This window comes from Culex pipiens, chromosome 1 (genome assembly GCF_016801865.2).
Source record: "Culex pipiens pallens isolate TS chromosome 1, TS_CPP_V2, whole genome shotgun sequence".
Classification (NCBI taxonomy): Eukaryota; Metazoa; Arthropoda; class Insecta; order Diptera; family Culicidae; genus Culex; species Culex pipiens.
In genome coordinates, this window is record NC_068937.1 from 115896898 (window position 1) to 115920775 (window position 23878).

At 37.0% G+C, this 23878-nt stretch overlaps 1 protein-coding gene and 1 non-coding gene across 5 annotated transcripts; one reads left to right on the forward strand and one right to left on the reverse strand.

Annotated features, from left to right (window-relative positions):
* Positions 1 to 665: 665 nt before the first annotated feature.
* Positions 666 to 22105, forward strand: LOC120415639 (exportin-7). Of its 4 annotated transcripts, none has more exons than XM_039577248.2 (11): positions 666 to 1121; positions 1188 to 3131; positions 11909 to 12192; positions 12260 to 12450; positions 12511 to 12722; positions 12779 to 12917; positions 12976 to 13053; positions 15388 to 15610; positions 15678 to 15797; positions 15864 to 15957; positions 21405 to 22105. In XM_039577248.2, exons 1-11 carry the CDS (start codon positions 1119 to 1121, stop codon positions 21411 to 21413), a joined length of 3297 nt encoding a protein of 1098 aa, XP_039433182.1. In that variant the 5' UTR covers positions 666 to 1118; the 3' UTR covers positions 21414 to 22105. The 4 variants fall into 4 exon arrangements, with proteins under 4 accessions (XP_039433182.1, XP_039433175.1, XP_039433176.1 ...); XM_039577241.2 differs by having other exon boundaries at positions 21644 to 22105; XM_039577242.2 differs by lacking the exon at positions 21405 to 22105 and adding an exon at positions 16311 to 16603.
* Positions 13201 to 13272, reverse strand: Trnaq-cug (transfer RNA glutamine (anticodon CUG)). Its single transcript has one exon. It is a non-coding gene; the product is annotated as a tRNA-Gln (tRNA).
* Positions 22106 to 23878: the final 1773 nt, after the last annotated feature.

The following is a 23878-nucleotide window of genomic DNA, read 5'->3' on the forward strand; positions in this document are numbered from 1 at the left end:
GATAAGTGTAACAATTCGGGAAATAGTACCATTTTAATTTTGTTATATGGTCGTGACATTATATCAACAATATCACAAATGGTAACCATACCAGAAATAATGTTCTTATGATTTCGACAGTTTCACCTTTGGTATTTGATTATGCGGGCTCTCAATTGGGTACTAAAGCCCTATGTAAATTTTTATGTAAAAAATGCGGTATTTTACGGTAAAAAACACGATTAATAACCATTTTTAATCACTTTTTTTTTTCATTTTAACCAAAAAAAAAAATAGGACAATTTTTTTCGATGGATCAACTATGGTCCCCTTGGAACGAGCTGTCAAGTAGGAGCTTTTCTGTCAAGAAGGACCGCGAGGTTGATTTTTCAAAATTGATTTAAAAATCCATTTTAAACTCTTTGTGGTCGTACAAAGAGTCATTGTACTCAGAAAAATAAGCTTTATTGCTGTAAACAATAATATCAGCAATCTAAGCTTCATTTCAGGACCCAATTGAGAACAATCTCAGCAATTTATTTAAATTTTAAGTTTCCAACACAACAAAAAAAGTACCATCTACAGACTTTTCCCGAACAAATAGAGACCTCCCATAGAAAAAATATGGCAACACTGGTGCCGGGGTGGGCAAAATGATTTTTTTTTTGACAGCTTGCTGAACGTTTTCAGATCACATCGGCGGAACAATCAAGCCATCTCGTCAACGGGAAAGAATCGTCGACGCACGGAAGATTGTGTGGCCACCCCGGGTTAGATTGCGCGCACCCAGTGAGTAGAGTAGATTCCGGTTGAGGACCGTTGTTTTTTTTCCTTTCTGTTCGGGGGGAAAAGAAAGGACGAAAGTCGGGCGATTAAGTTTTTGGGCTTTGTCGAAAGAAGTGAAATCGCAGGCCCCCTTCTCCCAGTTTTCCCCTTGTCATTGGAGAAAGATAAAAAAAATAAATTAAAACACCGGAGAATAGTGTTCCGAGAAGGAGGACGAGGACGAGTGTGTGCCCATCGGCAACTTTCCGGTTGGTAATGCTTTAAGCTCCCAGCGCCGGTGCGTGTGACCGCGGACGAGCGTGAATTGACTGAAATCTTCTGGTTGGAGCTGGGAGTTCGAGAGGGCATTTAGGATGGTAAGTTTTGAGGGGATTTGGGTTCCGGCGGGACTGGTGAGGTAATTTGGGCTTATTTTCTCGTAGGATGTGCAACAGTTGGAGTTGCTGTGCAAGCAGTTCTACGAATCGCAGGACGGGCAAGCGCGGGCGGAAGCGGAAAAGGCCCTGTATCTGTTTCAGGAGGATCCGGATGCGTTGCCCAAGTGTCAGCAGCTGCTGGAGCGGAGCAACTCCGGCTACTCGCAGTTGCTGGCGGCGACGACGCTGACGAAGCTGGTGTCGAAGAACATCCAGGCGCTGAGCATGCAGCAACGGGTCGACATCCGGAACTACATCCTGAACTATTTGGCCACCCATCCAAACCTGCAGTCGTTTGTGATTCAGGCGCTAATTGCGCTGTTGGTCAAGATTACCAAGCTGTGCTGGGTTGATTTGTACGAGGATGAGTACGTCTTCAGGAACATCGTGTCGGACGTTAAGGAGTTTCTCGGTGGTTCCGTGGAGCATTGCATGATTGGAGTGCAGATTCTCTCCCAGCTGACGGTCGAGATGAACCAGCTGGCGGAAACGGCGTGTAATTTAACGTTCACCAAACATCGCAAGATTGCATGTCTGTACCGAGACTCGCAGCTGTACGACATCTTCATTCTGTCCTGCACGTTGCTCAGCCAGGCCAAGGACAACTGCTGCAAAACGGCCACCGCAAGCCAGTACATGGACGAGGCTCAGCACGGACTGTTTACGCATCTGCTGAACCTGGCCCGCAACTGTCTCAGCTTTGACTTTGTGGGCACCTCGGCGGACGAATCTGCCGACGACATGTCTACCGTGCACATCCCGACCAACTGGCGGCCGGCCTTTCTCGAGTCGGACTCTGTGAAGCTGTTTTTCGACCTGTACCACGTCCTACCGGCACGGCTTTCCTGCTTGGCCCTGTCCTGCCTGGTCCAAATTACCTCGATCCGGCGATCGATCTTCAACAACACCGAACGCATCAAGTTCCTGGCGAAGCTCGTCAAGGGAGCTACCGACATCCTGAAATCATCCCACGGTCTCAGCGATCCGGAAAATTACCACGAATTCTGCCGCCTGCTGGCCCGGCTCAAGTCCAACTTCCAGCTCGGGGAACTCGTCACCGTCGAAAACTATCCGGAAGCAATCCAACTAATCGCCAAGTTCACCGTTCAATCGCTACAGATGTGGCAATTCGCCCCGAACAGCATTCACTACCTTCTTTCGCTGTGGCAGCGCCTAATCGCCTCCCTGCCGTACGTGAAATCCTCCGAGCCGCACTTCCTGGACACGTACACGCCCGAGGTCACCAAGGCGTACGTCACGTCCAAGCTCGAATCCGTGCCGGTCATCCTGCGCGAAGGTCTCGAAGATCCACTGGACGACACCGGAATGGTTCAGCAGCAGCTCGAGCAGTTCTCGACGATCGGACGGTGCGAGTACGAAAAGACCTGCGCCTTGCTCATCCAACTGTTCGACCAAACCGCCGGTCGCTACCAGGAAATCCTCTCCTCACCTCCGACCTCCGCCACCCACCATCTGGACATCCAAACGTGCGAGGGACAGCTCACCTGGCTCGTGTACATCATCGGTGCCGCCATCAGCGGACGCATTTCCTACTCGCACGACGATCACGACCTCCTGGACGGCGACATGATCATCCGCGTGCTCCAGCTGATGACCCTGACCGATTCGCGCCTCCCCGCTTGCGGCTGCGAAAAGCTCGAATTCGCCATCATGTGCTTCCTCGAGCAGGTCCGCAAGGTGTACATCAACGAGCACCTGCAGAAGCTCAAGATGTTCAAGCGGCTGTCGGAGGTGCTGGGCGTGAACGACGAGACGACGCTGCTGACCGTCATCAGCAGGAAGATCATCACCAACCTCAAGTACTTTGGCCACTCGGAGCAGATCATCCGGAAGACGCTGACGCTGCTGAACGATCTGACGCTGACGTTCAGCTCGATCCGGCGCCTGATCAAGCTCGACGAGATACAGTTTATGCTGAACAATCACACGGTGAGTTTGGCAAAGTTTTTGAAAAAAAGTATCTTACTGTAAGGTTAACACTTTTGTTTGTTGCAATTACCTCTAGCAAGGTGACTTTTCAAGTCGGTATTTTGAAAATGTATAATCCAGGGTGGCCACCTCGGGAAAAAACCGGGAAAAACCCGGGAATTTATTCCACCGGGAGAAAACCGGGAAAAACTCGGGAATTCGACTAACAAACCGGGAAAATATTTTAAGTTTAGTTAAAATTCGACAAATTCCTCTTAAATGACTTCAACGTATATTTTTCTCTATTAGAATATTATTCTAGTTATTCTAAATGAAGAATTCGGGAAAATAATGTTTGAATTTGTGTAATAGACTCAAGCTACTAGGCTTTGGTTGTTTTTTTTTTTCTGTTGAGTATTCCATGATATATTTCTTTGACGAGAGGGGAGAAGCAACTACGATTACCACTACACCACCGGACCCGGTTAAAAAAAAACAAATGTTTGATAAGCTGCAATTTTTCCGATCAAGTTCGCGGTTCAATAGAAAATTTACTCAGCGCAATTATTTTTGAAGTCTTATTTCAATAAGTATTGAATTTCATAAGCACAATAAACAATTTATTTTTATTTTATTATGTATTTCAATATGCAGGCCAAGAGTGAATGATACTGATATGATGCCTCTTCAGTTGACGCTCAGGCGAGGAACATCCTGGAAGGAGCGTCACTGACTACGCCCGAAGTCCTGTTAGATCATTCTTGATCAGAACAGTATAGCTCTGGTTCCTTGCAAGTGTCCTATTTTCTTACCTCCACGTTGGCTTGGTTTTCATGATGACCTAGCTGGTGGCCTGTGGAAACGGATCGTAAACCTTTGACCAGCGAGGGTCAGAGTCGAGACGGCTAGAAGAAAGGGGCGCGTCAATGTGGGAAAGGGAAGTTATTTGTGATTGTAGACGGTATTGTTTTGATTCGCAGTATGTTGAGTCAACTGCTGTGGATGTACCTGAGCATCGCACAACGGGGTTTCTCTTCTTTCCATTTCAGCTAACAGCTATCTTCTGTTTATTTTGTTTCACTGATTTTCTAAAACGGCTTCTGTTTACTATCCTCCATTTGATTTCGATTTTACTTATTTGATTCTCTTATTTCTCAACGCTTTTCCACTCTATTTTAACAATTGATGCTGCTGTAACAAACTGTCTGCTTTCCCTTAATTTGGCAGCGATGTCAATTTTGTTTATCATGTGCCTTTTCTTTATTTATCTATTTGAATAATTTCTCATCTTCCCTGAAAATTGCCCTCAATACAATCTAAGCTTGTTTGTTACCTCTATTTATTAACTATTGTTAATTTCTTTATCTACTTCATAAATTACTATCTTTCTTTTACTATTGATTCTTTACATAGTATATTTCCTTCAATGTCCATTGTTTTGAAACTTCACCTTTTTCTTAAGCAAGTGAGGTTCGAGCCCTTACTCAATTTAGGATAGACACAAATATTACTATTGTACTTTTGAAAAACTTTTCTAAAATGCTTAGGACCAAAATATTGTAACAAAACACCGCGACAAAAGAAATAGCAACAAATAAACACGACTCAACATTAGGGAAGATTTCAAGAGAAAACAATACACAGTAAATAACAATTAGTGTTTGAATTCAAACTAAAATAAAACAGTTTTTGCTTTAAAGAAAGTTGATAGGCACACTATAAATGGCTAGGCGCTTATACTTACATCAAACCCTACGTAATGTACCACCCCCGGCCGAGTTAAAATGCGTAACCGGAAAAGAAGGTGTGCATGCCTGGCACGAACACTCAAAGCGTGTTCTAGCGTGCTGCTCGTACTGACTCAGAGCAAGGGTGAGATGTAGGTGTAAGGGCAGTGCGTGTTCGTCGGGAACCTAGTGCATAAGATCGGTCAAGGCCCGTTCTTACACTGAAAATTGCGAATTGCGAATTGCGAATTATGTATTTCAATATCATCTTGAGGGTGCACAGCAGCCAAGGAAGTTGTTGTCTTTTTATTCCAAAATTGTCATTCTTACGGATTTAACCCTTCAACAATATGATTGTAAAAAGAGTCAAAATCCTTTTTTTGTTTTTTTTTTTTGCAGACAGTAACTTCAGGGAATAAATAACCGATAGTTCCCATAATTTCGAAGATACTAAAATTTGCGTACCGAAAATCGTGGTGCAAAAAGCTTAGCTTGTGTGCGCCGTTAAAAATAAGAATACAGTTCAAACCCGATTTTCCGAAGGCCTCGGAAAAAAATAAATAAATATAAATATTGAAATAAAAAGCCACAGTTTCAACATTTGCATGGAGTATGCGTTTTAAAATGACGAAAATAAAAATTTTAACGAAAAAAAATAATGAAAATCGAAAATTTTCAAAAATTCAAATGATTTTTAAATCAACCCAAACATGCTAAAAATTATTCTGAACGCAGGTGAATGGATCTAAAATTGATTTCAGTTGATTCCACTTAAAATTTCATTATAATTTTGAAGTTTATTGAAAATAATGGTTTGCCCCCTGATTTTTCGGGCCAATTTTGAAGGGGGGAGACAAAAACTTTAAATAAAATTCGTACCAGCCTAAACTATTTTAAAACGATTTAGAATTATGCAATCCAAGATGGCGGTCAAAATGGCTGAAATGAAATATTGAAAAAATGCATTTTTAAATTTAATAGGCAATCAACCACTCAACAGTGACTAAAATTAAGTCGCTGAACTTGAATTTGATGTTAAAAGTAAGAAAATAAAAAAAATACGAATTGTTTTTTATTGTTCAAACCTTTGGATAATCAAGACGGACTGTTTACAATTTTTACTGTAAAACATTTGGTGGAATTTCAAAAATCTGTTTTCAGTAGTATTTTATAAGATGATTTTTGGCTTTCTCAGTTAAACAAATTATTAAGGACAAATTGCTATGAAACTTTGTGCTTGTGTTTTTAAATCAGATTTGAGTACTTTTGTATAATTTTAAAATGTCGGAAATATTTGGTATTTAAGATATTTTTATATAGTTATTTGGGAATCTTTCAACAGTTAAATGCCTATCAAATTATCTTCAAATTCAGAACATTTGAAAAAATATCTTTATTTTAAAATTTATTTTAAAATTATAATTTAAATTTTAAATAAATTTGTCAGATGTTCTAAAATTACAATATTTTCAGAGTTCAACTGCATAGTAGTCATTTCAATACAAGCAGTCCCTTTTTCTTTTATTCAAACACAAAAATGAGTTTTTGTTGGGTTTTATTTAATTCTCATCTGAAAATTCCGTAAAAAAAAGATTAACTGAATTTTGACTGTTGTGTTGTTCAGAAAATCGCAGCACGGCAATTGATTTTTTACCATTCTGTGTTACTCAAAAATTTAAAAACATCCAAACATGTTTATTTTTTCTTTTTTTCAATAAATTTGGCACGGCTCACACAAAGGATGTATCGAGAATTATGTTTATGTTAGCGCGATCTGCGAGTCGCGATAGAGTACAGGCCAACTCAGAGGGGTTTTTTTGACAGTTATATTTTTTCTAGAAATCATCTCATCGATACCTAAATCCTTGCCGAAGATACTAAATCGATCAGCAAAAAATGTTTTAAGTAATCGATTGTTTAAACATATGGCACTTTTTCTTTTGAAGAATCATTCTTTTTAAATTTACTAAAGTTTTTTCAAAGAAAACTGAAGAGTATTTGCATTAATGTTGTTTTCTTTTGCAAATCTTTTCTACCCATACTCATACTCAGGGATGCCACATGATTTTTTAAAATGTCTGTGAAAAAGTCTGTGTATGTCTGTGTCTTTGTCTAAAATTCAAATAAATCAGTTTACAGTCATAGAAATCTATCAAAAAATGTGTTTTTAAGCATTTGTAGACTAACGAAATAAGTTTCGATTGATATGTTAACAAAATAACAATTTAATGAAGTTTTTCAAAAGTCTGTGTACCTCAAAAAATGTCTGGCACGAGCTCAAATGTCTGTGAAACACAGACAAATCTGTGTATCTGGCATCTCTGCTCATACTAAACATTGTGAATGTTATTTCCTGCTTTCCAGTAATAATTTACGTTATTCATAAATTTAATACAAAACGATTTTTTATTGATTTTAAGTTAAGAAAAATTGCGGAGCATGGAGATGAAAAATCACAAGCATTATGGAAATTAAGGATTTGGACTGAAAACTGTTAAAAACGGTTTCTTACTTTTTGTACTCAAAGCTTTCAAAGCTTTCTTGAGAAATAAAATTATTGAACCAAATGTATGCGTTCAAAAAGTATTTTGATACTAACGTCTGTCTATAAAAAAAAACAATGTAATTTGATTTAAAACTACATATATGGAAAAATTCCTTCTGGCCTCGGGAGAAAACCGGGAAAAAACCGGGAAATTGAAAATCCAAATCTGGTGGCCACCCTGGTATAATCGGAAATTTTGTTAAAATTCGTCTGGATTTTTTGGTTTTTCAACCAACATCCAAGTCGGAAATCCCAAACAGACTTTATTGAAAATTATCATCTAATTCTCGAACATTTTATATAATTTTCAAATTGTCTTTAAGGTGAACTCAATGAGCATCCTTTGAGCTTCTTCTTCTTCTTCGTGTTTTTCTTCATAGTAGTCATTAAAATCATTCTTGCCGGCCACAAGTTGCAGCTTCATAATGATTTGCAGGGTTGTTACGGGAGAGTCAAAAAAATCCGCGCCAAATCCGCGCCGACCTTAAATCCGAAACCGCGCGAAATCCACGCCATTTAAAAAATATCGCGACCAACATTTAAGAAATTTTATTTTTTAATGAAAAAAAAACTACATAATTCAGAAAGTATTTGATTAAAAAACTCGTTTTATGTTTAAAGGCTCCAAAAGAATGAAAGCAATAAATCCATTTAAAAAAAAATCCTCAAGAGACGGTCAAGGCAAGGGTCATGAAAAAAAAATCTTCAAAATAGAAAATACAATATTTAAAAACCTAAAAATTTAACTTCAAAAATATAACCTCAAAATTAAATCAAAATCTAAAATTATAATATGATAAAATTTTAATTATTAAAAGTCTGAATATTAAAATTTAAGAATTTTACAGTCTGTAATCCAAAAATCCTCGCTAAAATTTCACTCCGAAAGAAATTTAATTTCCGATATTTAAAATAGGACTTCAAAAATTGTGAAATTCCAGAATTTAAGAACTAAGAATTTAAAAGAGTTTAAGCGTTTAAGAGTTTAAGAATTTAAGAATTTAAGAATTTAAGAATTTAAGAATTTAAGAATTTAAGAATTTAAGAATTTAAGAATTTAAGAATTTAAGAATTTAAGAATTTAAGAATTTAAGAATTTAAGAATTTAAGAATTTAAGAATTTAAGAATTTAAGAATTTAAGAATTTAAGAATTTAAGAATTTAAGAATTTAAGAATTTAAGAATTTAAGAATTTAAGAATTTAAGAATTTAAGAATTTAAGAATTTAAGAATTTAAGAATTTAAGAATTTAAGAATTTAAGAATTTAAGAATTTAAGAATTTAAGAATTTAAGAATTTAAGAATTTAAGAATTAAAGAATTAAAGAATTTAAGAATTTAAGAATTTAAGAATTTAAGAATTTAAGAATTTAAGAATTTAAGAATTTAAGAATTTAAGAATTTAAGAATTTAAGAATTTAAGAATTTAAGAATTTAAGAATTTAAGAATTTAAGAATTTAAGAATTTAAGAATTTAAGAATTTAAGAATTTAAGAATTTAAGAATTTAAGAATTTAAGAATTTAAGAATTTAAGAATTTAAGAATTTAAGAATTTAAGAATTTAAGAATTTAAGAATTTAAGAATTTCAGAATTTCAGAATTTAAGAATTTAAGAATTTAAGAATTTAAGAATTTAAGAATTTAAGAATTTAAGAATTTAAGAATTTAAGAATTTAAGAATTTAAGAATTTAAGAATTTAAGAATTTAAGAATTTAAGAATTTAAAAATTTAAAAATTTAAAAATTTAAAAATTTAAAAATTTAAGAATTTTAGAATTTAAGAATTTAAGAATTTTAGAATTTTAGAATGTATAAGCTTAAGAATACTCAAATTATTTTAGATCTGAGATTTTTTTGTATATTGTTTTGAATTTGATAATTTTGACTTTTTAATTTTGATTTTTTTAAATCTTCAAATTTTGGATTACCCAAACTTTTGGTATTCTGAATTTCAGATTGCTAAAATTTTGAATTTCGAAATTTCAGATTTTTTAAATTACGATTTGAGAAATTTGGAAAAAATGAGTATGTATTTTGATTTTTGTTTTATAATAAAAACTATTAAAACATTTTTTTTCGAATTTTTGAATTTCTGAAGCTTTGAATTTGGAATGTTCTGATCTTTTTATTTTCGCCGAGAATGTTTAAATTTAGAAAAAAAAAAATATTTCTACCGATTGAATTTCAAAATTCGAAAGTGGAGGCCAGCTTCTGTTACATCCAATCAAGCTCATATTTGGCGCCCACCAGAACAAACCCCAATAATAGTTTTTGTTACCCATTCTAATGTCTAAATCTTCGGGAAAAGTTTGTAATATTTGATTTACAAAATTAAAAATTGAATAAATCCAGTATAAAATTAATAAGGTTAATAAATAAGGTTAAAAATCATTACTCAAAACTCAAAAGAAATTAAATATTCAGAGCCGGAGATGTTAAGAAATGACAAAAAACATATAAAAAATAATTTCTACATAATCTTCATCTTAATTTTTCGACGTTTCGTACTAAGAAAATACAAACAAACATTTTCAGAAGAAAATTCAATTAAAAAAAAATAAAATTCTTGCACTCGAAGGAAAAAACAAATTATAGTAATTCCTGATAATATTTTTCTTAATTACTTGAAAGTAATTCTATCTCTCTCAATTAATGTATTTATCAAAATTGCCATCCGTGCGAAATCCGCGCCTGAGCAAAATTATCCGGCTTAATCAAGAACTTCCGGCAGGCCTCGACCAGCTTTTCGGTGGAATCACCACCGGGAGGACCGGGTGGACGTATTTGACACAGAGCAACCAGGACACGAACGCGAATCTCCTCGTTGTTGTACGCGATCATTTTCAAGACAAATTTCCTTGCCAGATTGCGCAAATTTCATTAGCCAATGACATTACGGGACATTTAACATCCTCATACCTTCAGCTCCACCAGCACGTCGAACAGCACCTACGCCAGGATCATCCGCAAAATGACCTCCTTGGACATCGCGTTGCCGACTTCCAGCAGCGGGTCAAACAACAGTCATCGCCACCAAAAATCGCACCTTTTGGCTTGTGTTCCTACTTCAGCATCTGGTCCTTGGCTGCACAGCTCTCGGAACCGCCTTTTTGTTGATCCGGGCTATACTAACTCGGTCCAGGGTGGCAAAATCCTCAAAAGTTTCTTCCTTTCACGAATCCAGGGATTGTTTACTTGCAAATTCTTTTTTGTTTGCTTCGCTTGCTGCGATTTGGCCCGAAAACATGACAGATGAAAATAAGCGACAGCAGTGATGCCAAACCATGAGTTAGCAAATTAAATCAAATTGTATTATTCGGAAATTTGTGATTTTTATTGCTTGTAGTAAGCTTGTAGTAATCTGTTGAACTAACGGTTTCCGGATTATGATTATATCGAGGATCTATTCTAGTTTTTGACGATCAAATGGAGCCAAACATTTCAAAGGGACACACGGGTTTTGTGAACAGGAGTTTATCTCTTTCACTCAAATGGGATGCGCGCTTGTTTGCAAGGCTTGTGTGCCCTAATGAAATGGAAGGCACGAAATAGTCTTCTGAACGACGAGTGATCAACTTGTAAAGTATGAACTGTTAATTTTTGTTCAATGGTTTTGGAAGCGGGAAGTCAGGTTTAAAAACAAAGTAAAGGAATGTTTGCCTTGCGATTGGGTACTTAAGCCCTATGTAAATTTTTATGTACTACGGTAAAAAACACGATTAAAACCCATTTCTGATCACTTTTTTTCATTTAAATGCCAAATTTTTTTTTGACAATACAGCATTTTTTCGATGGATCAACTATTGTCCCCTTGGAACAAGCTGTCAAGTAGGAGCTTTTCTGTCAAGAAGGACCGCGAGGTTAATTTTTCAAAATTGATTTAAAAATCCATTTTAAACTCTTTGTGGTCGTACAAAGGGATATTGTACTCAGAAAAATAAGCTTTATAGCTGTAAACAATAATATCAGCAATCTTTTAGATATCCTTCATTCAGTGTTAAACTTAGATTAACGTAACTGCTCAAGTCATCCAAGTTCTTACTACTCACACTTACACTAATTTTCTTTCACCTTCTCCCTCCCGATCCCCTTTATATTCCGGTGGTGTTCACTTTGTATGCAATATTAGTTCGGCCACAACTTTTTTTCCACAAGAAACCGAACTTGGACTGACTTGAGGCCGTGTCCCCCACCTTGCTCCGTAAAACGAAAACTAATAACTTTTCGAACTACAATCTGGCAACACTATCACAAGTAGTGTTAAAAATTTCAATTGATTTTTTCGCTAATTTTGCTAAGAACCACTTAATTTGTTTCGTTTCGTTTACAAACATTGATCTTCTAAGAAAAATTAAAAGCGACCTGCACGTTAAGTGTTGAAGTCTAAAACACAAAACATATTTTGAATGTGCAAAAAATGTTCTTTTATACCCCTAAACAAAGGTTATAAAATGAAATCGTAACAGACAGGTAAAACCGACAGATTATTAATAAAATCACCGTCCCCTTTCCCCCCCCCCCACCAGCGCGAGCACTTTTCCTTCCTCGGAACGGGCGCCGTCAGTGCGTCCCGCTGCCGCAGCATGTTCTACACCTGTCTGGGCCGGCTGCTGATGGTGGACCTGTCCGAGGACGTCGAGCGGTTCAACACGTTCATGATGCCGCTGACGAACACGATCGAGAACATGGTCATGATGAGCTTCCCGAGCGAGGAAGCCCGCAAGGAGCTGATCGGGCTGTCGCGCGATCTGCGCGGGTTGACGCACGCGTTCAACGCGAAGAACCCGTACATGATGCTGTTCGATTGGTTGTGAGTACAATCTTTAATGGTTCTGGAGGCAATGGACCGTTGATATGGATTTGATTGTTTCGTTCAGCTATCCCGACTATTCGCCCCTGTTGATTCGTGCCATCGAGCTGTGGGCACACGATCCGGCCGTCACTACGCCGGTGTTGAAGCTGTTTGCTGAGCTGGTGTACAACCGATCGCAGCGGTTGCAGTTTGACGTGTCTAGCCCGAACGGAATTCTCTTATTCCGGGAGACGTCTAAGCTGATTTGCTGCTACGGTGAGATTTGAGAGATGTCTTTTTTGAAAAAAACATTCGTTAATGGCTCGATCTCAACAGGTGAGCGAATCCTGTCGCTGGAGGTGCCCAAAGAGCAGATCTACCCGATGAAGCTGAAGGGGTACGCAGTGTGCTTCCAGATGCTGAAGGCGATTCTCAGCGGCAACTACGTGAACTTTGGGGTGTTCAAACTGTACGGGGACGACGCGCTGGACAACGTGCTGAACATGACCGCCAAGCTGATCCTGTCGATCGCGCACGACGACATTCTGGTAAGTCAAACTTCAACCTGATTCAAATAAAGCGACTTATCGCATTCTCTCTGCAGGTTTACCCCAAACTGTCCCAGGCGTACTACATTCTGATCGAGTGCCTCGCTCAGGACCACATCACCTACCTGTCCACGCTGGAACCGCCCGTGTTTCTGTACATCCTCGAGAGTATATCCAAGGGATTGAATGCGTTAGGTAAGTCGTTTCCACAGGTTGGCTTCGAATTGAAATCCTAATTTTAATTTTCTTCCAGACGTACTCGTCGGTTCCGGTTGCTGCGCAACGTTGGACTACATCGTGACGTACATTTTCAAGCAGTTGCAGCTAAAAGGTACGTACAATGTCGACCCTGAGTGATGAGTAGTCAGTAAAAACGGCACTAGAAATGAGCCTGAAAATTGAAAATTTTCTCGAACCTCCAAGACTCAATCAAAATTAATCTTCAAAAAATTCCCCAATAAAAAAAAACTTTCACGTCAGGTTCTACCGAGATTTGAACTCGGATCGTTGGATTCAGAGTCCAAAGTGCTAACCATTACACCATAGAACCGGTTGAAGGTCGGAGCGCTTGGATGCGAACGATAGCGCCCAGCTGGGGCCGTGTTTGAAGGGGTGTGTGAAGCCAGAAGGGTGCGCGACGAAGCGCATGAGCGAAAAGCACAGAGAAAGAGAGAGAGAGGGAGAGGGAGACAATGTGTGCTATTTATAGACTTACGCCTACCCGGGTCAGAGCTGAATGAATTGAGGTGTTTGTTTTGGTTTTTCTTTTACACGCTAAGAAGGACTTGTCGAATTCTATAATTGTCATTTTTGTGGGAGGGTTTTGGCTTTTTGAGGACTAGTTTGGCCTGATTGATTTTTGTCTTCTGATTGGTTCTCAACGATTTCGCAAATGATGAAACTTTTTTTCATGCATTTCCTATGTCAAAAGAAGTCATTTGGCAAAATTAGTTTTCCCATTCAAGTTTCCATTCAATTTGCGGCTGGTCATTGACATTTTCATCGACATTACATTGAGGAGGATTTCCTGATCGATTTGATGTCTTCGACAGTGTTTTAGGTTATGATTTGGACTTTTCGGTGTAAAGTACTTTTCGATTGCAAGTTTGCACCTTCCAAGAAAAGAGCTTAACAAACAATGGCTTTACGAACAACAGAACAAAGAAAAGGGAACGATTTCTTGGGTCCTTTCTTCACCCTTTCTGGCTTTCTTTCGCTGCCGCTGTTGTCCATTTGAATTTTTCTTGGCCGGTTCCTTCCGAAGTGCTGAAACTTGTGAAATTTTCTGCTCTTTTCTATACCAATAATTTCGAAATTTTGGAATCAATTTTGGTCACTCTCAAATGTTTTTTTTTTAATTTGTGAGTATTATTTTAAATTTTGCAGAAGTCTTTTTTGCATTGAAAGTCGAACCAACATATCGTACTAAATACTAAAATATCGTCAGTTGAAAAATGAGGGCTTATTAGATGACACTGAGAAAACCTTTTTTTACAAAATTTAAGCTTTTGGGCTGTATCTTAACAAACAGTAGTCGACAATGTCTAAAAGGAATGTTGTATGAAATTTTCTCAGCTTTTCGAATTATGTTTGTGGGGGTGCTTTTACTTCGAGAAGTTTTTTTAAATTGCAAAAAAATAATCATTATTCTTAAAATTTCACCTGAAAGTACCTAAAATTTTAAAATGATGATGCTCTTTATAAAAAAGGGTTGAAATAATTTTCGTGGGTGACATTGGGCCTGGGCGTGAGATTGGGTCAAACAAATTTCAGCATTTTTGTATCCCAGACCCAATGTCACCCCTGTTGACGGTATCAAATTTGAATAAAAAAAAATCAAAGGTTTTCAAAACACGTTTTTGGCTATTTCAAACTAAATGTATGATATATGATTGTGTAGGTCGCACCCTAACCGTAGGTTTTCTAAGATTACAAGAATTAAGAATTATTTTACACCCTAAATAACGTCATGATTCGAAATCCGGACACTTAGTAGCTTATCATTTTTGTTATAGCTGACAAAAAAATCATGTAATAAGTTGGAAATGAAGAAATATCATCAGGATGTAGTATTAACAGTCAGTTTTAAGAGAATGCATGCAAAATATGTCTTTTCTAACAATTTTTCATCAGAATTTGAAAATTAAAATGACTTGTTGTGCTTCGAACCCCGGACACTGATAAAAGCTGATTCGAAATCCGGACACTTTTGCTTCGATTTCCGGACACTCGTTTTTTGCAAATGAATCGCACAAATTTGGACTGAAATGTTAGTGAATGGCATTATTTAGGTCTCAACTAAGCTGTTAACATCAAAACAATCGATATTTTATATAAAAATTTGCTAAAATTTAAAGAAATCAAAACCATAAATTTCTGTTTTGCCTTCCCGGTGCTTCGAACGCCTATGAAATATTTCAGTGAAATGTTTCGCATTTTTGGTAAACTTTTAATATTATTTTATTTTTTTGTTTTGGCATTAACTACAGCGTTCAAACAAACTTTAAATGAAAGTTGATGTTAGAATTAATCGAATAACACAGTTTGACATTCATTATATGAACTTATATCCAAATAATTAATAAAACAAGATGAAGTGTCCGGGTTTCGAAGCGTCCGGGAATTCGAATCATGACGTTGAAATTTCCAAACCTTGTTTCCACAGAAAAGCACATGCTGCTGGTGACGACATTCCCGAACAAAAAGGTGCGCCAGAGCGTCCTGCCGGAGAACAACGTGTTCCTGAAGGTGATGGAGCTGCACCCGGAGATCCTGCAGAACCTGCTGTCGACGCTGCTCAACATCGTCATGTACGACGACTGCAAGAACCAGTGGTCGATGTCGCGGCCGCTGCTGGTGCTGCTCCTGCTGTACGAGGACTACTTTAGGTGGAATGATTCTTGCACATTTATTTTAATTTAGACGTCTTTAACAATTTGAATAATTTTGCTTCAGACAACTCCGCGAAAACATCATCCACTCGCAGTCGCTCGAGAAGCAGCAGTCGATGGCCTGCCTGTTTGACGCGCTCATGGACGGCATCGAGCGGAATCTGCACATTCGAAATCGGGACAGGTACTTTCAAGATTGGCTTTGTGTTCCTGGGAAACCTAAATTTAACGTAACTTTCCTCTCAAACAGATTCACCCAGAACCTGTCGGCGTTCCGGCGCGATCTCAACGATTCCCTCAAGTCGGCAAACAACCTGGCCAACAGTTCGTCGGTGAACGAAATGGTAGTTTCCTAGTAACTTTAGAGAGCGAATGAGTGTGTGTGTGAGTGGGACTTGGGCAAGTGTGACGACGAGTGAGTGTGTGCGATTGATGCTAGAATTAACAACCAGTCAGCGTGCGGAAAGTTGCAAAAAAGACGCTTTCATTGACTTTTTGTCAGTTTCCATCCAACCCATTAATGCACATATATTTTTCACGTTCCTTTCGAGTTGTTTTGCATCTCACAAAAATAAAACAAAATATCTCTGACAAAAGTGCTCACTTTACACCACTCTTTTGCGTGTTTTTTTGTTTTGAACAAATTTAATTTTTTTTAAACATCTTTCACTGTACCTTTTTGTTTTTTCTTCGACAGCTCACTGTTTACTATTGAGTTTTTGGCATCACTGGCACAACAATTGGAACCGTTTGAATAGAAAAATAGTTAAAAAAAAACATAAACAATAGTAACCTGCTAAGCTGTTACTGTGGATGTTCCCTGCTTTACCGTATTTATATGTATGTGGTTGTGTGCTTCCCGTTACACTTCAAGAGTGTGAGTCAACTTTATGCTTTTGCTACTTTTATCGTTATTTTCAACCATCCTTAAAGCCTCTCTTGCACAAACCATAAAGTTTTTTTTTTCTCTCAAATTTTAATTATTTTACAACCTTTTTTTTTAACTTGGCCCTTCTCGTCCTCTTCGGATCTATTTTCCCATACAAAATCTTATAATGTTATGTGGATTGTAACACACCCTCAGCCGCTGAAATAGTACGTCATTTTTGGATGACGCCTTACGAAAAGCGGATGCAAAAATAGCCAAAAACCAATCATCATTGCTTTCTCCCTACAAGTTTCGATACAAATTGGTGGTGGCCGTCCATACAAAGCTGCCATGAAAATATTCGAATTTTATAATCGTGATTTGCAATCGTAAATTCTGCAGTTCTACGCATAATTGTCCCATGTTTAAAAAAGTGCAACTGTGGAAAACGTGATTGAAATTTTTCGACCGATTTCTGTGGTTCGCCAAATCGCCTTATATGTCCCTAATCACCCCAGTTAGCAGCTTACCGCTCTTATTTGTGATCCTCTTCGTAAAAACGTTACTGAATCCACCTTTAGGTGGTTGGTGCCTTCCTCACATTCATAAAGTAAAGACACTACACATCCTCAAAAAAGTGTGTAAATAACACTTATTTTTTATCAAATTATCGTGTATCAAAAACACTAAAGTACTTATAACTTTTGATAGGATTGTCAGATCTTCAATCTTTTGGGCTTGTTGGAAAGGAAAGGTTGGTTGATTACCTATCCAACGATTGGTCGCATGATAGATCCGGACAATTTTTACATCAAAATATATGAGATCCGGCTTCAAAAAAGTCTTTAAATAACACTTAAGTGCTCATAACTTTTGATGGGGTTGTCAGATTTTCAATTTTTTTAACGCGTTGGAAAGGTCTTTCAAATACCTTTCTAATAGTATATAGCATGAGGGACATTTACATTTACAATTTTCCGAAGTTTAGCTAAAATCGTTTTTTTTTAGCATAACTTTTGAAGTACTTTTCTTAACTTCATAATATTAACTAGGGTCTTGTGGGACCCCAAGACGGATCGAATGAGACCAAAACGGTCCAAATCGGTTCAGCCAGTCCGGAGATAATCGAGTGCATATTTTTCGGTGCACGGACTCACATCCAGACACACGCACAGACATTTGTTCAGAATTTGATTCTGAGTCGATAGGTATACGTGAAGGTGGGTCTACGAGGTCAAATATAGAAGTTCATTTTTCTAGTGATTTTATAGCCTTTCCTCATTGAGGTGAGGAAGGCAAAAAGAAAGAAAAAACTTGGTAGGACAATTATGCGGGTAATTCTCCACCAACTCACACGAAATCGGAAAAAGTTGCCCCGACCCCTCTTCGATTTGCGTAAAACTTTGCTCTAAGGGGTAATTTTGGTCTCTGATGACGAATCCGAGGTCCATTTTTCGATATCTCGTGACGGTGGGGTGGTACGACCCCTTTCATTTTTCTGGTTTTTACTAAGACACGTTTTTCAGTGATTTGTAGCTCGCAACCGTGAAGAGATAGGACTTTTGTGTAAAACCAGACGCCCGATTTGATGGCGTACTCAAAATTCCGAAAAAAACGTATTTTTCATCAAAAAAAGTTTAAAAAAAGTTTTTAAATTGCTGCCATTTCCTGTTAATCAACTGTCAAAAAAATTTAATGTACTTTTCCAATCTGAAATAACCCAGAAGGGTAATTTTTTCATTTAGAACAAAAAAAATCATTTCAAAATTACGTGTTTTTTCTAACTTAGGGGTAACATTTTAGAGTGTAACAATGTTCTACAAAATTGTAGAGCAGACAAAAACAAAAATTTTGATAGAGACAAAAACAAAAATTTTGATATATATAGACATAAGGGGTTTGCAAGTATTCTTCACGATTCGTGATTAGTAACCAAAATAACCCCTTAGAGCAAAGTTTTACGCAAATCGAACAGGGGTCGGGCAACTTTTTCCGATTTCGTGTGAGTTGGCGGAGAATGACCCATGCATAGAAGTGTTACGATGGAACATACAGACATGGTGTTGTTTTTACAGTTTGTCCTTACAAAGAACCAGATTTTATGATTTTTTTAAAGCAAAGTAAAATGTTAAAATGTGAAAATCGCCAAAAAATATATGGGACAATGATGCGTAAAACGGCAGTCAATGACTCTAAACATTTCGACGGTAACATTTTAAAAGGCATCATGTACATTTTGACACTTTCTGGGTTATTGCATATTCTGAAAGTACTCCTAATAAGCTACCTCTCCACCAAAAATGAGCAAAAGTTACTTCAGTAAAGTCTGTTTAATCATGATTTTAAATAAAGTAACATAAACAAAATCTCTGCCAGCAATCCCTGTTTATATAGCCCTGTCAACCTGTCAAACAAAAGACTACATGAACCTCGTGATGAAAAAAAAAGCATCATGAACAAAGCGCCATGTACATTCGGCGAAGAAAAACGAATCATAACAAAGCGCCCCCCTCAATGACAGCAGGGTGATATCGACGTTGGTGATTTCAAAAGGAGTTATGTTTGTTTTTCTCAAATAAAATTACGGAAATTATGTTTTATTGAATTTGGATGATCAAGTATCAATAAAAGCAACGTTTTTCATCGTTTGTTATCATTAGAACATCTCATTTTGCTTTTATATTAAAATGGGAGTTGAAAACAGATGCTCAACAATCAAATGCGGTTTTCTCAAAACGCATGGTTTGTACATGATGCTTTTTGAAATGTTGGCGTCGATTTGTTGAAAAAAAAAAAATATAAAAATTGAAATCGCAAGCCTAGGTTTCAACATTTGGGTGAAAAAAGTGTTTTTAAATGTATTTTATGGGCGCGTGTAAAATACATTTAAAAACACTTTTTCACCCAATAATTTCCAATCATTTGTTGAAAAAAAAAAATAAACCGATGTGTGGACGGAATTTTTTTTCTCGAAAAAAAAAAAAAAGTGGGACTGAACATTAGTATTTCATGTAAATTTTAAATGTCTTCAAATATGATGATAAACGCAAGAAAATGCATTTTAAGGGTGCACAGCAACCAAGGAAGTTGTTTTCTTCTTATTACAAAATTAATAATAATAATTTTTTTTAATAGTCAAACTTTGTTGTAAATAACCGGGGGGATGGCAACCCTATTCCGACCAAAGCAAACTGACAACAGTCGCATTAGCACGGTTGTCAAATGAGAGCCCACAACAAAAGCACTAGCTGTCAAATGGTAGCCCATAACAAATCATTGTTTGGGTTTTTGATTTTCAAATTTCCCGCAATTCAAACGATAAATACCTGAAAAAACACGTGAATTGTGTTGCTGATGCCAAATTCTATCATATCCTTGGAGATTCTATCCCAATATTGGCTGAAAATTCATATCGAAAGAAGTGATTTTTCTGTTTACCTTTTTTTGCTTTTTTTCTTTTGGTCGGTCAAACAGTGCGCCTGTACACTGTGAATCGGCATTACAAATTTTTCAGTTTGGTTTTACACATTTGCATGGGACTTTTGAGTTTAACAAGGATAACACACTTCGTGTTACCAAAGTAATATGAATAATACTGATTCTGAGTGTTTGTTATCTGAACTTCCAAGATGGCGGCTTCTTCGCTACCCCCTGTAAATAACGATGAAGACAGTAAGGGAGCGTTCTTTTATAACGTAACGCGAAAAATCGGACTTTTAGACCCCCTCTTCCCCCTCGTAACAAAATTTCCATGCAAATTTTAAAAATTTTGTATGGAGCGTAACACGGCCTCCGACCCCCCCTCCCCCCCTACTGCGTTACGTAATAAAAGAACGCTCCCTAATTTAGGGGATGAATGAAAAATTATATCGATAGTTCCCGTAGTTTTGAAGAAACTAAAATGTCTGTAACAGAAATCTGGGTGCAAAAGCTATGGTTGATGTGTACTGTTAACTGGTTTTCGGTTGATTAAACTTAAATTGTCATTAAAATTTTGAAGCTTTTCGAAAAAATATGTTTTGCCCTTCCTGATTATTCAGCCCGGCTTTGAAGGGGTGACATAAACTTTGAAAAATATTTGCAACGGCCTTATTTTATTTTTTTTTTCAAATCCAGCCCAACATTTGTAAACGTTCAAAATAAGTGTTTCAATAGTTTTCGAGGTATCGCGAAATGAAAAATTGTGGCTCATTAGATCACACTGAGAAAAACTTATATTTTACAAAATTTAAACTTTAAGATGCTCTCGACAACCAAGAGTCCGATCAACTAATTTAAAAAAATGTAGGAAATTTTCCCAGTTGTTCGAAAATATTTTCTTGATATCATAGATGAAATCGGTTGTCTTGTGAAAATTTAGCCAAAACGATTGGGCAGGCCTGCACTTTTTCGAAACATTTCTTCTGAAAATGCCTCTAAGTTGAAATCGGTGTATCAAAAAATGTGTTAAGTCATTTACGAATGCAAGTTTGGTTTTGCATCTAAACATGGTTTTTGAAACTTCATCCCCCCCCCCTTTATGGATGGTCCCAAACCAAGCTGTAGGACCTGGAAGTGAACCGAGTGGACCACATCCGGTCAAAATTCGTTCAGCCAAAGCCAAGAAAATCAAGTGCATATTTTTGAGCAACATCCCCACACACGCACAGGCATTTGTTCAGAATTTTAATCTGAGTCGATAAGTGTAAGTGAAGGTGGGTCACCGCCATATTGGATTGCAAGTTCCCACATCATGTTAGAACATGTTTGAGATTTGGGGAAATAAAAAAATGTAATTTGGTTATCCGGATTTGGTTATCGAGTCTGTATGCCTGTAATGTCTACTTTATAAACCATTTGTTCATTATTGTTGAATTCATATTTCGTTACTTTAATTTTTTTGTTTTTCCGTCACTATTTTTTCCTTTTTTCTTCTCCTTTCAGCTTGACTAAAAAATGTTTTCTGTTCCTTCTCTGGGTGTTAAAAATCAAGCATTTTTTTTGTTGATATAAAGAGTTTAACTTCAAAAATCTTGCAAACATTCTGGTTGTAGCCGTACTTGTTAAAAATGATACATATTTATCCTTAAAAATTAATAGTTTTTTATAATCTCTTCTCTCTAATTGTCTCGTTTCTCAAATTGGTTATTTCTTCTTCTTTCCCCCTTTTGTCTACCCCGCAGATGCCAGAATATTTTTCAGTTTAGACTTTGTAATTTTGCGTACAAAAACATGCGTAAAAGAGAGAGAGAGAGAGATAGATGGCACGAGCGCGTTTGAGCGGATGTTTGGATGGTAATTGAAATGTTTTTTTTGTTGGTGTAACAGATAAGTAAACACACTCTTACATACACTCACACGCTAGTAAAAGTAGTGCATTTTTTCGTTGCTTGCGCCAATTTGTTTGCTAAACTAGTAGAAAAAGCACTTGACAGCAAAAGTTGCGTGTGCGCGCGTGTGTATGTGTGTGCGTGACTTTGTTATTGTAGGAGGAGAAAAACAAATAAAAGAAAAGAAGTTTATAGAACAAAACAAAACCATGCGAAAGCAGAAAGTCCGTGAAATTAGTAATTAAGGATAACATTAGTAAAGCACTTTGTTGGTGTGGCTTTCGCAGGCTTTCGCCATCCGAAACAATTAAAGAAGGAAAAATTAAACTGGGAAGCGAGGAAACTAGTGTAAACGCATTTTCAGAGACCTAAGGAACAGAATGTAAGTTTTAAGAAAATACTGTTGTAAAGCCGCGTGTTCTTAAAAAGTAAGAAAAACATGCTAGAAGAAGAAAAATAGAAGGAATCATTTGAAAATCAAGCAAACACGTAGCAGTGGAAGAAAGTGGTGAAATAAAGCAAAAAAGTCGATATTAGATTTTGTATACTGGCTGTTGTTTGTTATCCGAAAGCAATAAAACGCGTTGATTTGATTTCTCTACTGTACTGTCTATTACGCTCCACGAAAACCGGAAATGATTTTCATTTGTATTTCAATTTGCCCCAAACTTTGTGGGGGCCTTCCCTATGACCAAAAAAGCTTTTTGGTGTCATTGTTTCACCCATACAAGTCTCCAAACAATGTTGGCTGCTGTCCATACAAAAATGGTACGTAAATATTCAAACAGCTGTAACTTTTGATTTGAATTATCTGATTATTGTGAGAAAAAATAGGTAATAAAAAATTACCGATTTTATTATTTATTTATTTTTACAATAACTCAATTTCCCAAAATACGTATTTTTTTATTTTCGTGTTTTTTACATGTTTTAGGGGACAAAACCCCGCAACTTTTGAGTTATAGAGAAGTATGGTCAAAAAATCTGCCTCCGAGTTATATTTTTTTGAAAAATAGTGATTTTTGGAAAAAAAATCTAAATTTCATGCAAAAAAAAAATGACTTATTTTTTTTACGTAGAATTGAATTTGCAATCGAAAAGTATTTTATAGATTTTTTGAAAGTTCTCAAGATATAGCCACCGAAACTTTGATTTTAACGAAATATTTTAAGTTTTTCGATTTTTTATTTAGGTGACCATGAGTGATTATTTCTGAAATTATTTTTTTTGAAAAGTTTAGAAAATTTGCTTAAAATTGATTAAGAGACATTGAAGAAAAAAAAACGACGACGACGTTTGGTTGCTCAGCTACAGCGGCTTTTGTCCCCTAAAACATATTTTTAAATCCTTGGATGGCCCACCTCTTACCCATACACATCTTTGTAGCATGGAAGGATTACGAGCAGATATCTTTCGATAATTCAATTGTCCGTATTTGAGAGTGTCCTAAATCTAACTCTACTTCGGTGTATGCCCATCCGTCTCTCTCATTTGTCATCTCAAGGCGCTCATACTTTCAAGAGTCTTTTTCATTTCACCAGATTGCTTACATCCATTTTGGGTACTGGAATCATTTCCTGTTCCACACACATATGAGCACATAGGGGTTTACCGCGCCCAGAATCGCGTTTCTTTGGACTGTTTCATATGCGGCCCAGTGACATCCTCATTAGGACTAGAGACCCTAAATAGGGAGACTGGTCTAAGCTTGCTAAATCGATCTGGCAACGTATGTTTTGAGCTTGGCAACACTGATAAGTTTTGCTGGGCGTAAAGGCAAATGCTCGTTTGGATACGTCAAACTCGCGTTTGTTTGGGTACGTCAAATTCACTTCGTCCAGTCTCCCTATTTAGGATCTCTAATTAGGACGTGAACCGATATACACTGAAAGAAAGGCGCATAGTAATGTCACATGTTTTACACATGAATCTGCCCCATTCGACTTCGCATGTGAATGTCATGTGTAAATCACATAGAAATTTTTCATTGCGGTACCGGCAAATTCAAGTGAAATTCTCATCAAAATGAAATGAAAAACACGTGAGATTCACATGTAATCACACATGATTATCACATGAAATTCTTTT